Source organism: Phyllostomus hastatus, unplaced genomic scaffold (assembly GCF_019186645.2).
Source record: "Phyllostomus hastatus isolate PE091 unplaced genomic scaffold, TTU_PhHast_1.1 phas_contig_254, whole genome shotgun sequence".
NCBI lineage: Eukaryota > Metazoa > Chordata > Mammalia > Chiroptera > Phyllostomidae > Phyllostomus > Phyllostomus hastatus.
The window spans coordinates 13,530,338-13,550,913 of NW_025333810.1; the positions used below are offsets into that span (position 1 = coordinate 13,530,338).

A 20,576-nucleotide genomic window follows, 5' to 3' on the forward strand; every position below is an offset into this window, starting at 1 on the left:
TAAAATTTCACTTTGACATTGACATTTGAAGAATATAGTACCTCCCTCTCCCTTTAAAAAAAAAACAACCTTTTCTCATTTTGCATTTGTCTGATGTTTCCTCTTAATTAAAATGAAGTTATTCATTTTTGCCCAAAATTATGGGTAATGATGTTGTATCCTTCTCTGGATATTACATTTGGAGGCACATGATTATCTGTCATTAGTGATATTAATTTTGATGATCCATCAAGGTGTCACCCAGTGTTTCCACTATAAAACTGGTTTGCTTTCCCCCAGTGATAATAAGCAGTGAGTGAAAGATACTTTATGACCACATAGAAGATATCCTCATTCTTATCAAAAATTTCTGAAGAATTAAGCATCCATTGAGGATGATTTTTACCCCATATTTTATTTTTTTAACATGACTATCTTTCTGGCATAACAAGGTGTTCTGGGCTCTCATTATAGCTTCCCTACCCCAGCCCTGTAATTAGCCTTTTGTTTTGGGGTTTTTTTTTTTTTGAGAACCCTGGTTTCTTTTAGTGGGAATGATATTAAAAACCAAGATTAAAAGGAGATCCAAGATGGCAGAGGAGTGAGTGGAAGCTACACTAACCTCCTCCCAGGACCAATCTGAAAATTTTTTAAAAATTGCCAAGAAATCATCCGGAATAAGCAATGAACAATAGCAAGAGAGAAGTCTTGTAACCATGAACAGATAGAAGACACAGCTTCACCACAACATGACTGGTACAGAGTGCAGAGAAGATGCAAGAGGGCTGACTGGGCTCCCACAGGTGGCAGCTAAAGTGCCAGAGGAATATTTCTGGGGGATTCCCACTGAGAAGCGTGGGGTCAAACCCCCAAGCTGGGCTCCCCAGCTAACAGCACCAGAGCCTGAAAAGTACCCAGAACACGTCCAGCTGCAAAAAGTGGCAGGGTTTCTCTCTGCCAGGGACAGACAGCTGGAGATGCAAAGAGCCTTTTAAAGGGCCAATGAATAAATTTGCATTTGTAACCACTAACCCTGGGCTCTGGCAAAGGGAGGACAGAGAGGACTAGAGATACTTGAGGAAAGACTAGGGCCAGTGGCTTTGGGGAGAGGACTGAGAGAACAGCCACCAGAACCCTGATGCTAAGTCATCCCATTCTGCAGAAGCCATCTTGCTTAGGCAGATCACCCCTCTCTGAGTGGCATCAGCCTGTGGGGAAGCAGTAGTCCTGCCCACAGGGGTTACTCTGCCCAACCCTGTGGAGCTTAAGCCTGACTGCTGATTATAGAGTAACGATGAACAACTGAAGGAGTCAGCCACAGACAGTAGATCCCTGGTACAGTCGTCCCATGGGTTTTAAAAAACCTGTGATACAGTGAAGCTGAAAATAAGTGAACCGCGATATAGCGAGGGATGACTGTATATTTCCCTGGTGAGTACCCACATAGTATTTTATATGTTGTTAAAATTACATAGGTTTAAAAGTGTAGGAAGTGTTTAAGAGCATATGAAGTGTTTATAAGAGTGTGGGAAAGGTTAAAAAGAGAGTGGGAAAGGTTTATAGGAATGTGGAAAGGGTTTATAAAGCTTTTATATATATATATGAATATATATATATTTTATATAAATATATAAATATATAAAAATATATTATATTTATAAATAATTGAAATAATATAAATATATTATCATTTCAATAATAAATTATTATTATTATATTTATAAATAATTGAAATAATATAAATATATTATTATTTCAAGTATAAATATTTGAAATAATATTATATATTATAAATTTATATTATAAATATAAATATATATAAATATATAAATTTATATAAAATATATAAATATATATTTTATATATATTTATATATATAATAAAATAAATATAACCCCGCTACTTTGTGGATTTTCACCTATGCAAGGGTCTCTGGGGAGTTTTTTAACATTCATTTCATCAAGCTTGTGTATAATAACTCAATAGATTTTATATTATAGTTTATTTCAAATCTCATATTTTGTTCCTCCCTTCTTTTACCCTCTTTTACCTTCTTATTTTTGTTTCAAATTTTGTTTTCTCACTTGTTACAACTTGTTTCCATTCTGCCCTCTTAACTATTTCTACCCCCTCCAGCCTGTCAAAACCATTTTTCCTGTCATCGGTCATCTCACATTCCTTTTTCCGCTCCTAAATACCTGTGTTCTCTCTCCACCTTTATCAGTCTTTGCTCATAAGTAGTGGATAAGGTGGTTGTTGTTATAGTCTGTTAGTCTTATTTCTAGATAGTGACTATCTTTGTATTTCAAATCTCAAATTTCACTGTTTCCCTCTGCTACTCCTTTTTGCCATCATCCTGCCCACCCTCCTCCCTTTTTTTTTGTTTTAAACATTAATTTTTCCCTGTCTTAGCTGGGTTTTCATCCTGCACTTTTAGTATCTCTTCTCCCTCTATCCTCTCAAAATGACTTCTCTTTCCTCTAGACATTTCTTAAGTTCTTCTTTCTTTGTGTCCTCTTATTCCCATTGTACCTATATAAATCTTAGCTCATTGGTTATTGATCTCTGTGGTGGAGATTTTTCTGTAATTAGAGCCATATTATTTATTTATATTTATTTATATATGTAGTTGTGATTGTTTTTTCTCTCACTAGATATATACAATTTTTTTCTTTAAATTTCAGTTTTAACCTAATACTACACACTTCTCTCTTACTCCATTCCAACTTCCATCCTCCCTTTTTTAGTTATGAAGTAAATTTTATTCTCTTCCCTGCTTTGCCTTATCTCTATTCCCCACTCATATTATTGCCCTTCCTTCTACCCCCGTAAAATCTTTCTTTCAGTTGGTCATCTCATCTTCGTTTTTCCTTTCCTATTATAGTCTTAATCTCTTTTCACCTTTACTAATATTGGTGTGTTGACTGTTGATAGTGTAATTGTGGGTGGAGCACATCTTTGCAGGTGTGGGTCTGTTTCCTGAGCCATTTGGTTTTTGCTCTGGTAGCACCTGTACAACAGTACGCAAGACGTGGAGGGCAGAGTGACTCTCAGTCAGCCAGAGGGAAGAATCCACCAAAGAATGACTCAACAACAACCAAAACCCAATTACAACCACATATAAAAGGCATAAAGGGCAGCACAAGAGCATCAGGCACAGCTGATTCCAGGATATTGCACCACTGAGTCCCGCAGGTCTCCTACTACAGAAGATCATACCATGGAGACCGGGAATCAAAGTAGATAAATCTAACAAGCAGGAAAACAATCAAGAAAAGTCACCAAAAATGGAGAGACAAAGAAACAATCCCAAATCAAAAGGAAAGGAGGAATTGTTGAAAGACTATAAAACGAAATTGAGGCAACCAAACTATCAGACATCAAGTTCAAAATAATGGTTATAAGGATGTTTAAGAAGCTCAGTGAGAACCTCAGAGAACTCCAGAAAAGCTTCAAGGAACTTACTGAGAACTACATCAGTGTGAAAAAGGATATAGAAGCTTTAAATAAGAGGCAGGAGGAAATGAAACATACAATGTCTGAAATGAAGAACACAGTAGAAGGAATTAAAAGCAGGTTAGATGAAACGGACAATTGAATCAGCAAGCTAGAGCACAAGGTAGAAAAAAATTCCCAGAGCAAAAAAAAAAAAAGAAAAAAAAAACAAAAAACAAAACCCAAAAGATCTAAGAGATGTTAAGGGAGCTTCAGGACAACACAAAACATGATAATATCTATATAATAGGGATATGAGAAGGAGAAGAAAAGGAGTAAGGGATAGAAAACCTCTTTAAAAAAGTAATGACAGAAAACTTCCCTAACTTGATGAGAGAAAAAGTCATGCAAGTCCAGAAAGCACAGAGGGTCCCAATCAAGATGAACCCAAAGAGGCCCACTCCAAGACACATCATAATTAAAATGCCAAAATTCAGAGACAAAGAGAGAATGTTAGAAGAAGCAAGGTAGAAATAGTAACATATAAGGGAGCTATGATAAGGCTAGCAGCTGATTTCTCAACAGAAACACTACATGCAAGAAGGGAATGGCAAGAACTATTCCAAGTAATGAAAAGCAAAGGCCTGCAACCAAGACTACTCTACCAAGCAAGTCTCTCATTTAAAATGGAAGGCAAAGATAGAAATTTCTCAGACAAAAGAAGGCTGAAAGAATACACGTCTACCAAACCAGCACTGTAAGACATACTAAAAGGACTGCATTAAGAAGATGAAGAAAAAGAATGAGGGAGAAAGGAACACAGGTACAAAGGGGAAAAATGGCAATGAATAAGTACCCATCAGTAATACCCTAAATGTAAATGGATTAAATGCTCCAATCAAAAGACATAAGGTACCTGAATGGATAACAAAACATGAGCAGCACATGTGCTGCCTACAAGAAACCCACCTCAGAACAAAAAGACCTAAACAGCCTGAAAGTGAAGGGCTAGAAAAAAAATACTTCAAGCAAATGGACAGGGAAAAAAGCATGCATAGCAATACTTGTATCAGACAAAATAGAGTTCAAAACAAAGGCCATAAAAAGAGACAGAGAAGGTCACTTCATAATACTCAAGGGAAGAATTCATCAAGAAGACATAAACATCATAAATATACATGTACCTAACTTAAGAGCATCTAAATATATAGGGAAATTTTGGAGGATTTCAAGAAATAGACAGTAACACATTTATAGTAGGGGATTTTACCATCCCATTGTCAACAATGGATAGATCTTCCAAATAAGAATCAACAAAGCTATCACGGCATAGATCAAATGGACTTAATTGGTATATACAGAACCTTTCACCCCAAAGAAGCAAAATATACATTCATTTCAAATACATATGGAACATTCACAAAGATAGAGCACATGATAGGACACAAAACAAGCCTCAACAAATTCAAGAAAATTGAAATCATATCAAGCATTTTCTCAGATCCTAATGGCTTGAAAGTAGAAACCAGCCCCAAGGAAAAAATCTCAAAAACATTGAAATGCATGGAGGCTGAATAGCATGCCATTAAACAATGAACAGGTTAATAATGAGATCAAGGAAGAAATCAAAAAGTTTCTGGAAACATGAGCATGAACACACAACAGTCCAAAACTTATGGGACACAGCAAAGGCAGTCCTGAGAGGTAAGTTCATAGTGAGACAGGCCAACCTAAAAAAGATAGAAATATTTCAAATAAACAACCTTACTCTACATCTATAAGAACTTCAGGAGCAACAACAAACAAACCCCAGAGTGAGTAGAAGGAAAGAAATAACAAAGATAGAACAGAATTAAATGACATAGAAACTAAAAGGACAATTCAAAGGATCAATAAATCCAGGGGTTGGTTTGTTAAAACATAAACAAATTCAACAAGTCCTTTAAGCAGACTCACCAAGAAAAAAAGATAGAGGTTTTAAAAAAATAAAGTCAGAAACAAAAGCAGAGAAATTACAACCAGTACCACAGAAATACAAAGGAATGTAAGAAATTACAATGAACAACTATATATGCCAAGAAATTTGACAACCTGGGCAAAATGGACAAATTTCTAGAAAAATAGAATCTTCCAAAGCTGAATGAAGAAGAAGCAGAAAGCCTGAACAGACCTAACAGCTGGTGAGGTTGAAGCAGTAATAAAAAAATGGCACACAAAAGCCCTGGAGCAGAGGGTTTCACAGGAGAATTTTACAAAACATTTAAGGAAGAGCTAACTCCTATCCTTCTCAGACTATTCTAAAAAAATCCAAGAAGAGGGAACATTCCTGAACACTTTTTATGAGGCCAGCATCATCCTAATCCCAAACCAGATAAAGACACAACAAAGCAAGAAAACTACAGGCCAATATTGTTGATGAACATAAATGCTAAAATCCTCAACAAAATATTGACAAACCACATCCAGTAATACATTAAAAAGATCATATACCATGATTGAGTAGCATTCATCCCCGGGATGCAAGGATGGTACAATATTTGCAAATCAGTAAATACAATATATCACATAAACAAAAGGAAAGACAAAAATCTCTTGATCATATCAATAGATGTGGAAAAAGCTTTTGATAAGATACAGCACCCATTTGTGATAAAAACACTCAGCAAATGGGAGTAGAGGGAGCATACCTTACATAATAAAAAGGCCACATACAAGAAACCTACAGCCAACATTATACTGAATGGGCAAAAACTAAAAGCTTTACTCCTGAGACCAGGCACAAGACAAGGGTGTCTGCTTTCACCACTTCTATTCAATATAATATTGGAAGTTCTAGCCACAATAATCAGACAAGAAAAAGAAATAAAAAGCTTCCAAATTGGAAAGGAGGAAGTAAAACTGTCATTGTTTGCAGATGACATGATAGTGTACATAGAAAACCCTATAGACTCCACCAAAAAATAACTTGACTTAATAAGTGAATTTGGCAAAACAGTGGGATACAAAGTCAATGTTCAGAAATCGAAGACATTTTTGTACACCAATAATGAGATATCACAAACAGCAGTTGGGAAATATATGTCATTTACTATGGCAACAAGAAAAATAAAGTACCTAGGAATAAACTTAACCAAGGAGGTAAAAGACCTGTTCTCAGAAAACTACACAACACTGAAGAAAGAAATTAAGGAAGACACAAATAAATGGAAGCCTATACTGTGTTCATGGATTGAAAGAATTAACATCATCAGAACATCCATACTACCCAAAGCAATTTATATATTCAACACAATCCCTATTAAAATAACAATGACATATTTCACATATATAGAACAAATATTTTAAAAATGTAGATGGAACCATAAATGACCCCAAATAACCTCAGCCATCTTGATAAAGAACAAAGTAGGAGGGATCACAATACCTGATATCAAACTATGTTACAAGGTCACTGTAATCAAAACAGCATGGTACTGGCATAAGAACAGACACATAGATGAATGGAACAGAATAGAGAGCCCAGAAATAAACCCATTCTCTTTGATCAATTAATATTTGACAGACGAGGCAGGAGCATAGACTGGAGTAAAAATAACCTCTTCAGCAAATTTTGGGAGATCTCGATAGGTACATGCAAAAGAATGAAACTAGACTACCAACTTACACCATACACCAAAATAAACTTAAGGTGGATAAAAGACCTAAATGTAGCCCTGACTGGTGTGGCTCAGCTAATTGAGCGCTGGACTGTGAAGCAAAGGATTGCCAGTTCGATTCCCAGTCAGGGTACATAACCTGGGTTGTGGGCCAGGTCCCCAGTATGGGGTACATGAGAGGCACCTACACATTGATGTTTCTCTCCTCCTCTTTCTCCCTCCCTTCCCGTCTCAAAATAAATTTTAAAAATCTTAAAAAAAGACTTAAATAAAAATTGTGACCTCATAAAAGTCCTAGAGGAGAACATAGGCAGGAAAATTTCAGATATTCTGTGCAGCAGTATTTTCACTGATAATGTCCCCTAGGGCAAGGGATATAAAGGAAAGAATAAACAAATGGGACTACATCAAATTAAAAAGCTCCTGCACAGCTAAAGAAAACATTGGCAAAATGGAAAGGGAAAATATATTTGCCATTGATACCTCTGATAAGGGTTTGATCTCCATAATATAGAAGGAACTCTCATGACTCCACACCAGGAAGACAAACAATCTGATTATAAAATGGTAAAGGACCTGAACAGACACTTCTCCAAGGAGGACATACAGAGGGCCCATAGACTTATGAAAGGATGTTCAATATCACTATACATCAGATAGATGTAAATTAAAACCACAATGAGATACTACCTCATACTGGTCATAATGCCTGTCATTAACAATCAAAAGACAGCAAGTGCTGGCAAGATTGTGGACACAAGGGAACCCTAGTACACCACTGGTGGGAATGCAGACTGGTGGAGCCACTGTGGAAAACAGTATGGAATTTCCTTGAAAAACTAGAAATGAAACTGCCTTTTGACCCAGCAATTCCACTGCTGGGGTTATACCCTAAGAATCTTGAAATACCAATTCAAAAGAACCTGTGTTACCCCTATGTTCATAGCAGCACAATTTACAGTGGCCAAGTGCTGGAAACAGCCTAAGTGCCTATCAGTAAATGAGTGGATCAGAAAACTATGGTACATTTACATGATAGAATACTACGCAGCAGAAAGAAAGAAGGAACTCCTACCACTTGCACAACAGCATGGATAGAACTGGAGAATATTATGCTAAGTGAAATCAGCCAGGCAGTGAAAGACAAATAGCATATGATCTTACCTATAAGTAGAACCTAGCCAACAAAACAAACAAGTGAGTAAAAAAGAGCCAGAGCCAGGAAATAAAGAACAAACTGACAGTGACCAGAGGAGACAGGAGGGAGACAGATGACAAGGTAAAGAAGGGGAATGGTCAAGTCAAGGAACATGTACAAAGGACCCATGGTCAAGGACAGTGGGGTGGGGATTGTCTTTGGGAGCAGGGGTTGGACGAGGTCGGGCAGAGGAATGGTGGAAAAGTGAGGACAACTGTAACTGAGCAACAATAATTAAAAAAACTAGAATCCAAGATCAAGATGCTTGATTTCATTGCTGCTGGAATGTTTCCTCCTGGCCTTTCTCGGGACAGAATTCACAAATATATACATATATTGTGTGTATGTATATAGCATACATACATAATAAATATATTTACAAACATATGTTTACATGTGTACATGAAAATACACCAGGTCCCCAAATAATGTCATTTCATTCAGTATCATTTGGTTATGTCGATGAAATGCCATAGAAATACAACTCTTGTTTATGTTAATTAACCTGTAACAAAATTGGTTTCATTATATGGAATTTCATGTAAAGCCTCAGAACTTATCAAGGATGTTAAGTAAGAACTTACTGTACATACATTTTGGAAACCATAATTTTGTATCCATATTTCCAGTTCTAGTCCAGCCTTACATGATTGTATTGTTTATTCTTCCATTTCATATCTGTGTGCTTTCTTATACAATGCGAACTGTGGCCCATTTCTAGAACACATCTAAAAAAGTTTTAAAACTGCATTATCTATTCCGTTGCAATTTAAAAACTTACAAAAGTAGTTCAGAATTTGTTTGTATTTTTTCACCCTCCCCTGCTTGAGAGATAATAGAAAATACATGTATCAGTCTCTGTGCCACCACCACTCCACCCCTCCACCCCTCCTCATGTTTCTAGCACAGAGCTTCTGAAACCCTTGTACATTAGGTGATAAGAACGCTGGAGCATCTTTTGTTCTAATGAGGCAAATGGGTGGGCTCCTGGATGCTTCCTGGATGGTGGATGGTCATCAAAAAGACCAAGCCATGATTAAAAGCTTGTAATTTTCAATCCCCGCCCCCCCCCCCCCATTTTCCAGAGAGGATAGATGGGCTGAAAATAGAGTTAATGATTGATCATGCCTACATGAGGAAACCTCCATAAAGTTCCAACAGTAAGGAGTTCAGGGAACTTTCAGTTTGGTGAAACATCCATCTACTGGGAGGGTGACATAGCCCAACTCCACAGGGATTGAGGGACTCCTATGCTAGGGACCCTTCCAGACCTTGCCCTGTATATCTTTATTTGGCTGTTTATGGGTATCTTTTATCATTTAATAAACTGAAAAATGTTACTAAGTGTTTCTTTGAATTCTATGAATTTTTTTAGCAAGTAATCAAGTCTGAGAATGAGATCATGGGAACCTCTGATTTGTAGCCAACTTGGGCAGAAATTGTGGATAATCTGGGGTCTTAATACCTGTGATAAGCATTTGAAGTGGAAGGCAGTCTCAGTTAAGACTGAGTTTTTCTTAACCTGTAGTATCTGACACTAGCTTCTTCTTGCCTTGTTTCCTTAGGTGTGGCTATCGTATTCATTTGAAATGCAGTTAGTTCATTGGTTTCACTTGCCCTCTCATTCTCATTGATTGATTTAATTTTTGAATATGTATGATGTTTATGTTTTCAAAAGTCATAACTGTATTCAGAAATGTTATTCTTTCCTGTATGCCTTCCACTCCATCCTTCTCCACCTATCTTTGTTGGTAACAAATTTAATCATTTCCTAGTTTTATCCTTCGTGGTTTTTTTTGTAATAATTAGGAACATGTACTACTCATGTGTTTTCTTATTTAACTTGTTCCTTACACACACACACACACACACACACACACACACACACACACACGAACATACTATATATGCCCTTTTGTACTTCGGGGGTTTTTTTCCGCTTAGTATCTCCTAGAAAATACCATTGCCAGTTCATAGATGCCTTCCTTATTCTTTTTACAGCTATATAATATTTCATTGTGGTTATATATCCTAGTTTACTCAACCAGTATTACTTGCAGAGCAGGATTTTTGGGAGACAGTTACAAATTTTTGACAGTGATTAAGAAATGGAAAAAAATGCAAATATGGTTTGAGTTTTTCATGCATTCCACATCTACTTATATAATCAAATAAATGTTAAGCATTTAAATTCTATAGTTGAGAAAACCAGAGGATCTTTATTAAAAGCCCCAAGTTTAATAGTCAACTTGTGAAATGTGGAGTGTGGCTGGTTATATTATTTTCCCCCTATCTCCTTGTTTATTACCATACATTAGTTATAAGTCTGAGGGAAGAAAGGATTGAATGAGAGATATTCCAGATGAAGATCAATAATTTTCATTGATTTAAAGTTTACCAAAACTAGAGACATCTTTGTACCTTGTAGCACTGTTACTGAGGAAAAGTCAAATGACGATATAAATGACAAAAGTCAAGTGATAATATAATACAGCAGCAGCAAAAGAACAAGGGAAATCCAAAATGGGTAAGTCTTTCATGATCAAGGGTTAATTATATTATCAGTTGGCATCTTTCTATAGGGCTAAGTGTATTTCTGAGATAATTTTCCATTTTTCAACTCTACAAATGTTTAACACTTGTATTCAACAAAAATTTTGTGAGGTACTTCAGGATTAATGTAGACTTAATTCTGGAAAGTTGAGAGTTGTGACTGTTGACAAAAATAATTACAACACAATATCTGAAAATAGGTAGATAATTTCAGGTATAATAAAAGGAAAGCAAAATTATGAGGACTTTTAATATATAGTGAAGAGGAAATATAAGTTGTAAACATTCAAAATTTAAAATAATATTTTAGGAAAACTGTGACAATCAGTGCTTATCAAAATTTAATACTGAAAAAGTCAGTTTTTAAACTATTATTTAGAGTATTATGAATGAAAAATTTTCTTGAAATAAATTAGTTTTTTGGAGCTTATTCTTGCTAATAATCTTGTGACAAGTCTCATGATCCTATTGTGGACATGTGTATAGGTGAACAGGCTATCATGAGATATTTTTTGTTTGTTTACTGAGCCAATTTTTCCACTTTATGACACTAGTGGAACCAGACTTGATTATCCCTAATTTCTTTTAGGAAAATTCCAGGCAAGCATGATTAACTAGGGAAGTCTTTGTGGTGCCATGGAGATAACACTAGATCAAGAATCAAGAGATCAGGATCTGAAGCCTACTCTGCCCCTAAGAAGTTATGTCAACCCATTTAGGCATCATTTTCTTGTCTGTAATGTGAGCAAATTTATTTGTATGTTCTCTCAAGACCCTTTTTAATATTTTTGGTAGCTGTGTACAGGACCATTTTGGGTTGCTGGAAATTAAAGACATACTTTATATATTAGGTATAATACTTTTTACATTAAGTAAGATATATGGGCATGTGCAAAAATGACGAGAAAAAAATTATTGAAACTTCAAGAACATACAGGGATATAGAAAGTAGTTTGTAATAGATGTTTTATTATCAGTGTTAATCTGTATGCTGACCTATAATACATGAATTTTAGGATAGTCATGTACCCTGTAATGGAAGAAACTTCTGTGATCTAAGAAGGTATGGAAAAGAACACAAAAGAATTGGAAAAATTCCGCTCATTGTAAAATTCAAAAAGAGCTCTAAAATACTTGGTGTAACAAGCCTTGAACTACATACCCTTTTGTTTGGTTATGGTGGCTGTCTTTGTAAAATTAAATAATTTCATTTATTCCATAGGTATTTATAGAACAGGCCCTTCAGTCAGAATTGGGTGCTAGAGCACAGAACAATATAAACTCAAACCCTCCCTACCTTTTTGTCTTGGAACTTAATATCCAGTAATAGCAATGGATAATAAGAAATATATTTACAAATTATCATATATGCTACAAAGAAAAATAAATAGTAATGTGATGGAAAGGAAGGAGGAAAGAGAAAGAGAGGGGTAGGGTGAAGGAGGTGGGAGTCGGGGGTAGGTCAAGAGCTGAGACCTGAATGTTGAAAAGAAACTAGCTAGATAAAGACCAGGCAGATAAAAGGTAGATAAGCTGCCTTGAAGTAGAAAAGATTGATATGCCTAAGGAACAGAAAGAAGGGCAACATAGGGCCAGGAGCCAGTTGAGGGGAAGAAAGAGAACCTTTAGAGGTTTTGGAGAATTAAGACAGCCATTTAGGGCATTGATCATGTTAAGGATAGTAAGGAGTTGGGATTTCATTCCAAGAAACTATTGAAGTTTAAACAGGAAAAAATAATCACTGTATTTTCAGACTATAAGATGCACCCCCCAAATTTGGGAGGGAAAGGGGGGTGCATCTTATACTCCGAATATAGCTTGCCTGGCTCACTGTGCGGGGGGCAGTGGTGGAGCAGGGTCACAGGTTATTAACTATTTTACCACATATTTTGCTTCAAAATTTTTTTTTCCTATTTTCCTCCTCTAAAACCTAAGTGCGTCTTATGGTCTGGTGCATCTTATAGTCCTAAGAATATGATCCTTGGTATAATAAACATTTTTAAAAGATCACTTTTGTCTTTGTATGGAAAGAAATTAGAGGGAAGCAACAATGGAAGCAGTCAGACTATTAATAGTGCAGGAAAGAGATGAGCTTGGGGAGAAGGAAGAACTGAACAGAATTAGTATGTTTTTTGCAGATGGAATTGATTGAATTTCCTGATGGGACTGTATATGAGAGAAAAAGGAAATATTCTTAATACATATTTTTAAAAAAGAATTCAAAGTTTATCTTTTAAAATGTAATATTTAATGACAGTATTTTACATGATAAATATTGTCTTGACAATTTTATCATTTTTAGTTCATTTTGTTCCCTTTTGTTTCCAGGCTTACGCATCTGGATGTGACATTGTTATACTGGGAAGTGATTTTGAAAGACTGCAAATAATCCCAGGAGCTAAACATGGAAATATTCAAGTAGGATGTGTAGACTGTTCAATGCAACAAGGCAAGGTTTGTAATCTTATAATGTGATTTGTTTTGAATATGGTATATGCCAGGATAGTTTCTGAAGTATATTTCCTATTGAATTAGAGACTTGTTTTTTTTTTTTGAAGGACAATATGGCTACAAATTTCTTTGGCTCCCTACATGCATAGTAGAGAACAAAATCCCTGGTTCTCTCATATGTATCTTTGAGATTTTCAGGAATCCTATTCTTATATAACTTTGAAATAAAGTATAATATTCTCTATGAGTTGACAATGAACTTTAATACTTACTACCTATATAACAAGTATAAAACTTATTAATTTAAACATTGATTGGATCAAAGGATAGGAATGACAGTAGTTTTCCATCTATTTACAAATAAACCACTGAAGAGAAGTCATTTGTTGGAGTCATTTTTTTGGTCTGTGAACAGATAGTTATCTCCTTGTAACTTCTGGATAAATTTAGAAGAGCTTATCTAAGCTCTTCTAAAGTCTATAATTTTTTGTTTATTGCAAGTTTATAAGAAAAATGAAAATTTTTATCTGGACTTCTATTTGCATATGAAAAGTAAAAAGTAACTTCGAAAGCAAAACAGCAACAATGAAAGAAAGGGCATGTGATGCTATATCAGATTAAATACAGTTATATATAGATCAGAATTGGGAAGGTCATAACTAGTAGGCATCATAGTATGTAGCTTAATATAGCACCTTATAATAGGTGGCCAGACCTACGTATGGCTCCTTAGAGGCTAAACTAGGATGAACTTTACAAATCTGTTAAATTTTTTTGCTAGATGTTTTAATACTTTGTTTGACTATATGATTCCACCAGAATATTTTGTGTAAGGAACCTAAGTGGACCCAATGCTTTTTGAAAAATCTAATAATTTCTAATAGACCTGACAGTCTGATAAGTTCTTTCTTGGGACCTAGTTTAAAGAAACCCATGGTAAATGAATTTTGACTCTTGCAATCTTTACCTAGTTGTTGATTACTCTTTTGTTACTCCTGGGTCTCCTTTCCTTTAATATAGTTACAAGTGTCTCTCACCTGTCTTTCTTTTGTTCACTCCTTTCATTCTCACTGTACTACAAAATGATATTCATTATGGGATGCCAAAAATTATTGACATTTTTTTTCTTTAAGTTTGTTTGATCTCCTACCTCTGTAGTTCTGTAATCTTTAATACTGTATAAAAACTCACTTGTATTAATACCATCTAGACACACGTAGGGCTGGTTAATATTGGAAATCTAATTTTAATAATTTCCAATATGAGTTATCTTTTTGTGGCTAGATTACATGACAGTTCAAATTAAAATGAAGAAGTTATTTGGTTTTATAATCATTCTGATAAAAGGCAGTTTTTTGGTTTTTTTTTTTGCTAATATCAGTATAATCAAATGATTCCTATGGTATCAGGAAGAAAATTTTGTAGGTTCGAGTATATGGGGGCTTCCGTTTGCCTTTAAGAAGGAAATGCTTCTTGATACTATAGGCATCAGTATGTTATCATTATTGTTTTTTATTTGTAGTACTACCAGATTAATTTTCCTGGGAAAATTCAACTGTATTTATCTTGTATTCACTTGCTTAAAAACATTCCTAGATTACCAGTACCTTGGGAAAGTTCTAATTGTGCACCTTGGTCATGGAGCCCAGTACGACTGGCTCAAATATGCCTTTTTGCCTTCATGTTCCTTATTTTGTTGTAAAGAACACTGTTCTAACTTGACTGGTGGTCAGTCCCTCCAAACATAAAGTGCGTCTTTTAGTCTTTACACTTGTGTTCATTTTATGCCTTATTTCTAAAATTGAATATTTACTGCCCTTTGAAGAAATACTACCTATATTTTAAAGCACAGGTGGCAAACACAAGGCCTGCAGGCCAAATCTGGCCCTCCACCTTGTTTTATCCGGCCTGGCACCTTGTTTCTACCTGGCAGCAGCACTGAGCTCTCACTTAACTCTTAAGTAGTAGTTACATTTATACGGTCCTAAAATTGTATTTAGCCCTTTAAAGGCAACTGCAAGGCTGATGTGGCCCCAGTGAAAATGAGTTTGACATCCCCGCTTTAAAAGCCCAAACTAAACACTCTCTCCCAGACGAACTCAGTGCAGATGATTCTGTATCCTAAGAACGCCTCAGAACACTTAATGTATCCATTGAAAGGTTTTTCCCTTATGTATGTTATGTTTTCATACCTTACCTCCCTTTGCTAGATTATATATTCTTATTTTTATCCCTGATTCATTCATTCATTTTATCTATCTTATCTTCTGATATTTGAATGCTCTTCATTTGTGACACACTCAAACTTTAGTAATAGCTACCTTATAAAACAGATCCAGGAAGGGTTATGCTCCATTGGTTTAAATAGTAAATTTTAAACATATTCAAATAAAATGGAATATTAAACACAATCCTCAGAGAGTTCACAAAGGAACATATCTAAGTTTTATTTTTAAAAAGTTAAATATACACTCACAGAATTGTCAACTTTGAGGACTGATAACCTAAAAACTGATTTTTTTAAATTCTCATCTGAGGACATGTTTATTGATTTTAGAGAGGGAGGACGGGGGGTGAATGAGAGAGAGAGAGAGAGACATCTATGTGAGAGAGAAACATCAGTTGGTTTTCTCTTATATGTTCCCTGACCTGGGATCAAGCCTGCAACTTAGGTATGTACCCTGACCAGGGATCTAACATGCAACCCTTTGATGCACAGGATGACACTCCAAGCAACTGAGCCACCTCACCAGGGCCAAAAACTGATTTTTAAGTTATGTCAAATTTTATCCTTGACATGGAATAATACATCAATACATATTCTTCCGTGAGAAGGGAATTAACATTTACTATTGTCTTATAATGATATACTAGGTATTTTACAAATGTTATTTCAATAATCAAAATAATTCTCTTAGGAAGATAGTATATACATATTATAAATATAGATTGAGAAACTAAGGTTCAGAAAGATTAGCTTGCTAGTTACACAGTTAGTGCTGACAGTGTGTATTGGGATTCTGATCCAGACATGGTGGTCTCTAAAACTGACATCCTCAAGTATTGGTGTCTGAAATTGCACATGTGGGCATATTTTAAGTTATACTATTCATTTCTCTTTTGGTCTTTTGATTCATAAGTATGTTAACATATCCATAATTTTTCTTTCTTGTTTTTTTTTAAGATTGCAGCATCCTATGGAAATACTATATCTGTTTTTGAACCAGTTAAATTACTGAAGCAAAAGAAAAATTTGGTCAGTAACTTATTATTTTCCTTTAAGAACTGAAATTCTTGAGTATTAAAAGATGTTATTTTTTAGAATACAGAAAATCAGTGATCATTAAATAAATCAGTATAAATAATATACTGTAATTAAAGACAAATGTTAAATGCCACTTTTATATTAAAAATGTTTGAATCTTTCATTCAAATTGAATTAAACTAAATTGTGCTAATGAATTATCTTGAAATATTTTTATTTTTTTCTGACATTTTTTCTTTTGTATTTGAAGAGTCAACAACTTTAAGTTTGGCAGTTATAATAAAGTTATTGCTAGTGCAAACACCATTGTCTAGTCATATGTAGCACTTGATTCACTTTTATGATCTACTTTTATATAGTTTTTCTGCTGTATTTTCTTCTTACAGTTATAGGTTTTAATTGCAGGTCTTAGTATACCTCCATGACTTTTTTTTCTTCTTATTATATCATGTAATATAATTGTTAACAGGCCAGTGACTTTTTTTAAATAAAGACATTATATTCAGGAATAGTTCTGAAAGCTGGCTAAAACTATAGTTTATAGATATTGAAGTTATGTAGTAGATTTCTTGGGTGCTTTAATGCTTTTAGGTATGGCAGACAAACCAGGTTATTTTACTCATCTCCACTGAAGATTAAAGTAGAAATTTAAACCATATGGAAGAATATCAGTATATTATAGTCCAAAGAATATTTGTTAGGAGTCAAAGGATTGGGGTTTCTCTACTGCTTTTTGAGTATTTATTTCTAAGCAAGGAGCATTATGAGACTCTGCTCAATTTTGAAATTGGTTACTATTTATTCATGCAGCATGGGCTATTGCAAGGATGACATGTCGGAGATTATGTAGAAATCTGTTAAATATAAAGAATTAAACAGTGTTTTAATAATAGACATGCCTTGATATATCTTTTAATAGTTTTCATTTTTCACTGCACTCATTAGTATCTCACATACTTCCTCTGACTTAGTTTTGCAGCTGTTATTTCCTTCTTCATAAATAAGGCAGCAGAGGCCCAAAAAGAAATGTGACTTGATCCACGAAACAGCTATTGAGCCATAGAACTAAGTAAAATCAGCTTTATTGATTCCTAGGTGTGAGCATTCTTTTTTCTGCCTTGTATTAATGAAAAATATTTTCTCTGGATTGATACTCATTTTTAAACTTTATGGGAGGCGAGTCCATAATTGTCCCCTGATTTTTCTGCTTATATATTACTTAATAAATCCATTATTAGAAGCTCTTGTAGCCTTATGAATTAGCAATCAACAGTACTAAAAATAAATTTTAAAGGTGGTTGCTCCACTAAGAACAATGTATTTCAATAATATTCAATATGTTTGTTAAATGAAATAACTAAATTTTAACAAATCTGTGTGTTATGTTAAAATGCCTGTATTAGTAAGGGTTGAATTGAGATTTTTTAGTTGCCTATTTATTCTTGTTATATTATATTTTGATATAATAGTGTCAAAAACTCATTAAGAAGACTTTGGAGACAGGTTAAAAAAAAGCTTGATAAATAAGGGGAAAACTGGATTAGATGGAAAAATCATAGACTTGGAAGGCACCCAAAATTTGTTATTCCAGGATACAGTTTCAGAGAATCCTTAGATCCTCATAAAAAAAGATATTATTTCCATTTCTTTGTACATTCTGGAATATTCTTTTAAAACAGTGGTTCTTCCTCAGAGGTACTTACTGTTCACATTCAGTAGTTGATACATGTGTCCAGTTCCAGCCTGGGGATTTCTGAATCTGTAGGTGTGGGATTGTGTGTAGGCACTACTGTACGTCTCCTTCTAGAGAGTGTTCTGATGTGCACTTGATTGAGAGCCATTCCTGCAAGGTGGTGTTTAATATGGAAGCATATTCTTCAGGCTGTCTGTGTCAAAAATCATCTAGGCTGTTGGTTTAAAGTGCAGATTCCTGTGCCCTGTCCTGACCTTTTGAGGCTGAACCTTTGGATACATGGGCCTTGGAAATTTGAAATTTTTTTTTAAAGATTTGATTTATTTATTTTTAGAGAGGGAAGGGAGGGAGATAGAGAGAGAGAGAAACATCAATGTGCAGTTGCTGGGGGTCATGGCCTGCAACCCAGGCATGTACCCTGACTGGGAATCGAACCTGCGACACTTTGGTTCGCAGCTCGCACTCAATCCACTGAGCTACGCCAGCCAGGGCAAAATTTGAATTTTTAATAAACATCCTGGCTACCGTACATTCTTGTACTTGCATATACATACCTGTATGTACAAGTACGAGAATCACTATTTGAGTGTTTTTTAAAAAATATTTTATTGATTATGCTATTACAGTTGTTCCATTTTTCCCTCTTTATTCCCCTTTGCCCTGTACCCTGCTCCCACCTGCATCCCCCCCAGTTCATGTCCATGGGTCATACATGTAAGTTCTTTAGCTTCTCCATTTTCCATACTATTCTTAACCTCCCCCTGTCTATTTTGTACCTACTATTTATACTTCTTATTCCCTGCACCTTTTCCTGCATTCTTCCCCCACCCCTCCCCACCGATAACTCTCGATGTGATCTCCATTTCTGTCATTCTATGCCTGTTCTAGTTGTTTACTTAGTTTGTTTTTGCTTTTTTAGGTTCAGTTATTGCTAGTTGTGAGTTTGTCATTTTATTCTTCATAGTTTTAGATCTTCTTCTTTTCCTTAGATAAGTCTCTTTAATATTTCATATAATAAAGCCTTGGTGATGATGAACTTCTTTAGCTTGACCTTATCTGGGAAACGCTTTATCTGCCCTTCCATTCTCAATGAAAGCTTTGCTGGATAGAGCAATCTTGGATGTAGGTCCTTGCCTTTCATGACTTGGAATACTTCTTTCCAGGCCCTTCTTGTCTGTAAGATTTCTTTTGAGAAATCAGCTGATAGTCTCATGGGAACTCCTTTGTAGATAACTGTCTCTCCTTTTGTCTTGCTGCTTTTAAGATTTTCTCCTTATCTTTAATCTTGGGTAATGTAATTATGATGTGCCTTGGTGTATTCCTCCTTGGGTCCAACTTCTTTGGGACTCTCTGAGCTTCCGGACTTCCTGGAAGTCTGTTTCCTTTGCCAGATTATGGAAGTTCTCCTTCATTATTTTTTGAAATAAGTTTTCAATTTCTTGCTCTTCCTCTTCTCCTTCTGGCACCCCTATGATTTGGATGTTGGAATGTTTAAAGTTGTCCTGGTGGTTCCTAAGCCTCTCCTCATGTTTTTGAATTCTTGTGTCTTTGTTCTATTCTGATAGAATGTTTATTTCTTCCTTCTGGTCCAAACCATTGATTTGAGTCCCGGTTTCCTTCCTGTCACTGTTGGTTCCCTCTACATTTTCCTGTAATTCATTTTTTCATAGCCTTCACGTTTTTCCTCTATTTTGTAACCATACTCAACCATTTCTGTGAATATCCTGATTACCAGTGTTTTGAATTGTGCACCTGATAAGTTGGCTATCTCACATTAAGAGAGTGTTTATGGGTCTCAGTCTAATAAAGGTTAGTGAAATCATCTTAGTAGGCTACAATCTGAATGTAAAATAAAATGAAATGGAATAGAAAATGTTAGAGTATATCATATGTAATAAGGGTAGGTTACTTATGATTGCAGTTATGTGTATGTTATATGTATTCTGGGTCACAGTGCAACATATATTTCTTTCTGGTTTTCAGGTATAAAAGTTGAAAACTATTCCTTTAAGGAATCAAAAGATTTAAATTACACATTATAACAGGTGTTACATCCTTATTCTGATTTTTCTCACGTGCCATATTTCCATTGAGGATAAAACATTAAAAGAGAAGAAAGTCTTAAATAGCAGAGACACAGACATATTTAAAATTAAATATTTGTAACAATAATAATAAAGTAATTTAAAGGTCTGAGGTCAGTAACAGTGTTGTCCAAGGTGGCATATACTATTGGTTGTTTAAATATAATAAAGACAGACTTTTGGACCTCCAGGAATGGATACTCTCTCCCTAACCTTTTCCATCACATATTCCTTATTTTTCTGGGCAGAGTTGAACATTTTC

At 35.0% G+C, this 20,576-nt stretch overlaps 1 protein-coding gene across 8 annotated transcripts in view; it reads left to right on the plus strand.

The window, feature by feature from the left end:
• DMXL1 (Dmx like 1) overlaps window positions 1-20,576 on the plus strand; it is a 150,041-nt gene that overhangs the window by 8,818 nt on the left and 120,647 nt on the right. For 4 of the 8 annotated variants that reach the window (XM_045838041.1, XM_045838043.1, XM_045838045.1 and 1 more), the window contains exons 2-4: window positions 11,411-11,562; window positions 13,150-13,275; window positions 16,457-16,528. In XM_045838041.1, the coding sequence (XP_045693997.1) occupies window positions 11,458-11,562; window positions 13,150-13,275; window positions 16,457-16,528 (303 nt within the window). In that variant the 5' untranslated portion in view covers window positions 11,411-11,457. The remainder of the gene's footprint in view (window positions 1-11,410; window positions 11,563-13,149; window positions 13,276-16,456; window positions 16,529-20,576) is intronic. The other 4 variants (XM_045838042.1, XM_045838044.1, XM_045838046.1 and 1 more) reach the window with 1 other exon arrangement.